This window comes from Mus caroli, chromosome 12 (assembly GCF_900094665.2).
Source record: "Mus caroli chromosome 12, CAROLI_EIJ_v1.1, whole genome shotgun sequence".
Classification (NCBI taxonomy): Eukaryota; Metazoa; Chordata; class Mammalia; order Rodentia; family Muridae; genus Mus; species Mus caroli.
Window position 1 is genome coordinate 73460183 of NC_034581.1, and position 1208 is coordinate 73461390.

The window sequence follows — 1208 nt, forward strand, 5'->3', positions numbered from 1 at the left end:
GGATGAGTCTCAAAGTCCTTCTGTTGCCCAACTCCCCAACACCATCCCACTGCCCACCATATGTGGTTGTGTTTGCCCTACTGAGCTAAGACCCAGTTGGGGGCAGGGCTTGTGCTGAACCAAGGGGTAACCGCATCAGCTTGGTCTCTCTCTTTCTCTGTTCATGGGATCCTACGAGAGACTTCAGGTCCTCACATTAATCTTCTGACTCAGTCGGTCTTGACGTGGCCATTGGCCAGGGCTGGTGGGCTGGCAGCTTCCCCAGGCTCTGCGTCCTTGTCAAAGCGCAGGCGGAGGGTGTTGTGGATGATAAACTGCTCCATGATGAGGGCCCCGCAGAACCAGGGCACAGCATACTCCAGGGTAATGAGGTCCATGAAATCAAAGTCGAACTGGGAGTAGTCCCAGGGACAGGTGTTGAACTGGCGTAGGACAAAGCCGGTGGTGAATTCCCACAGGTAGGTCCAGAGTGTGTAGATGACACAGCGCACCAGAAGAGGACAGCAGCCACGCAGACGCAGGTACATGTGCTCCACGATCAGGATGGAGGTGCCATAGATGAAGAGGGCCCACACAGTCGTGACTCCCGGGAACTTCCAGTTAAAATTCACCACAAATTCCCAGGCCGCTGTAAACATCACCTCGCAGAAGTAGCCGTGGATAGCATATAGGTACCAACGGGACAGCGCTGTCAGGGGCTCGGCAGAAGCCATGGTAACAACTGGGGCCTCTTATCACAGTCTTGACTGCGTGGCTGGGAACAGACATCAGGATCACTGTTCAGCTGTGTCCCAATTTAACCTCGTCTTGGTATCAGACTGGACCTTGACGCCATTCTCAGAAATGTAGACAAGCATTCACACCAGTGCTCAGTTAATTCTTGACTGGCTGAAGGATGGCTTTCATGTGTCTAGGCTGTGGTCCAGCTAGTCCACAGATGGCTATCTCCTAACAGAAGGTCCAAGGATCCAATAGCTGTTCAGTCCACAAGGCTGGATGTCTTGCCTGGTCTTCAGTGTACATCAGGATCCAGTAGAAGTAGGCTCTAATGCAGTAAAGAATGACTTAGCAGCAGGATAGATGAATGTGCCAGTGAGAGTGAGGGCAAGCAGGCAAAAAGCAAAGAGCTTCTTTCTCCAGTGTCCTTTATATAGGATGCCACCACAAGGTGTGGCCCAGATTTAGGGAGGGTCTCATAACAGGTATGC

At 52.3% G+C, this 1208-nt stretch overlaps 1 protein-coding gene across 1 annotated transcript; it reads right to left on the reverse strand.

Moving 5' to 3' along the window:
* Window positions 1-209: 209 nt before the first annotated feature.
* On the reverse strand, window positions 210-819 carry LOC110306962 (transmembrane protein 229B-like). Its single transcript, XM_029484961.1, has one exon. The coding sequence runs from the start codon at window positions 711-713 to the stop codon at window positions 210-212; it is 504 nt and encodes a 167-aa protein (XP_029340821.1). The 5' UTR covers window positions 714-819.
* Window positions 820-1208: the final 389 nt, after the last annotated feature.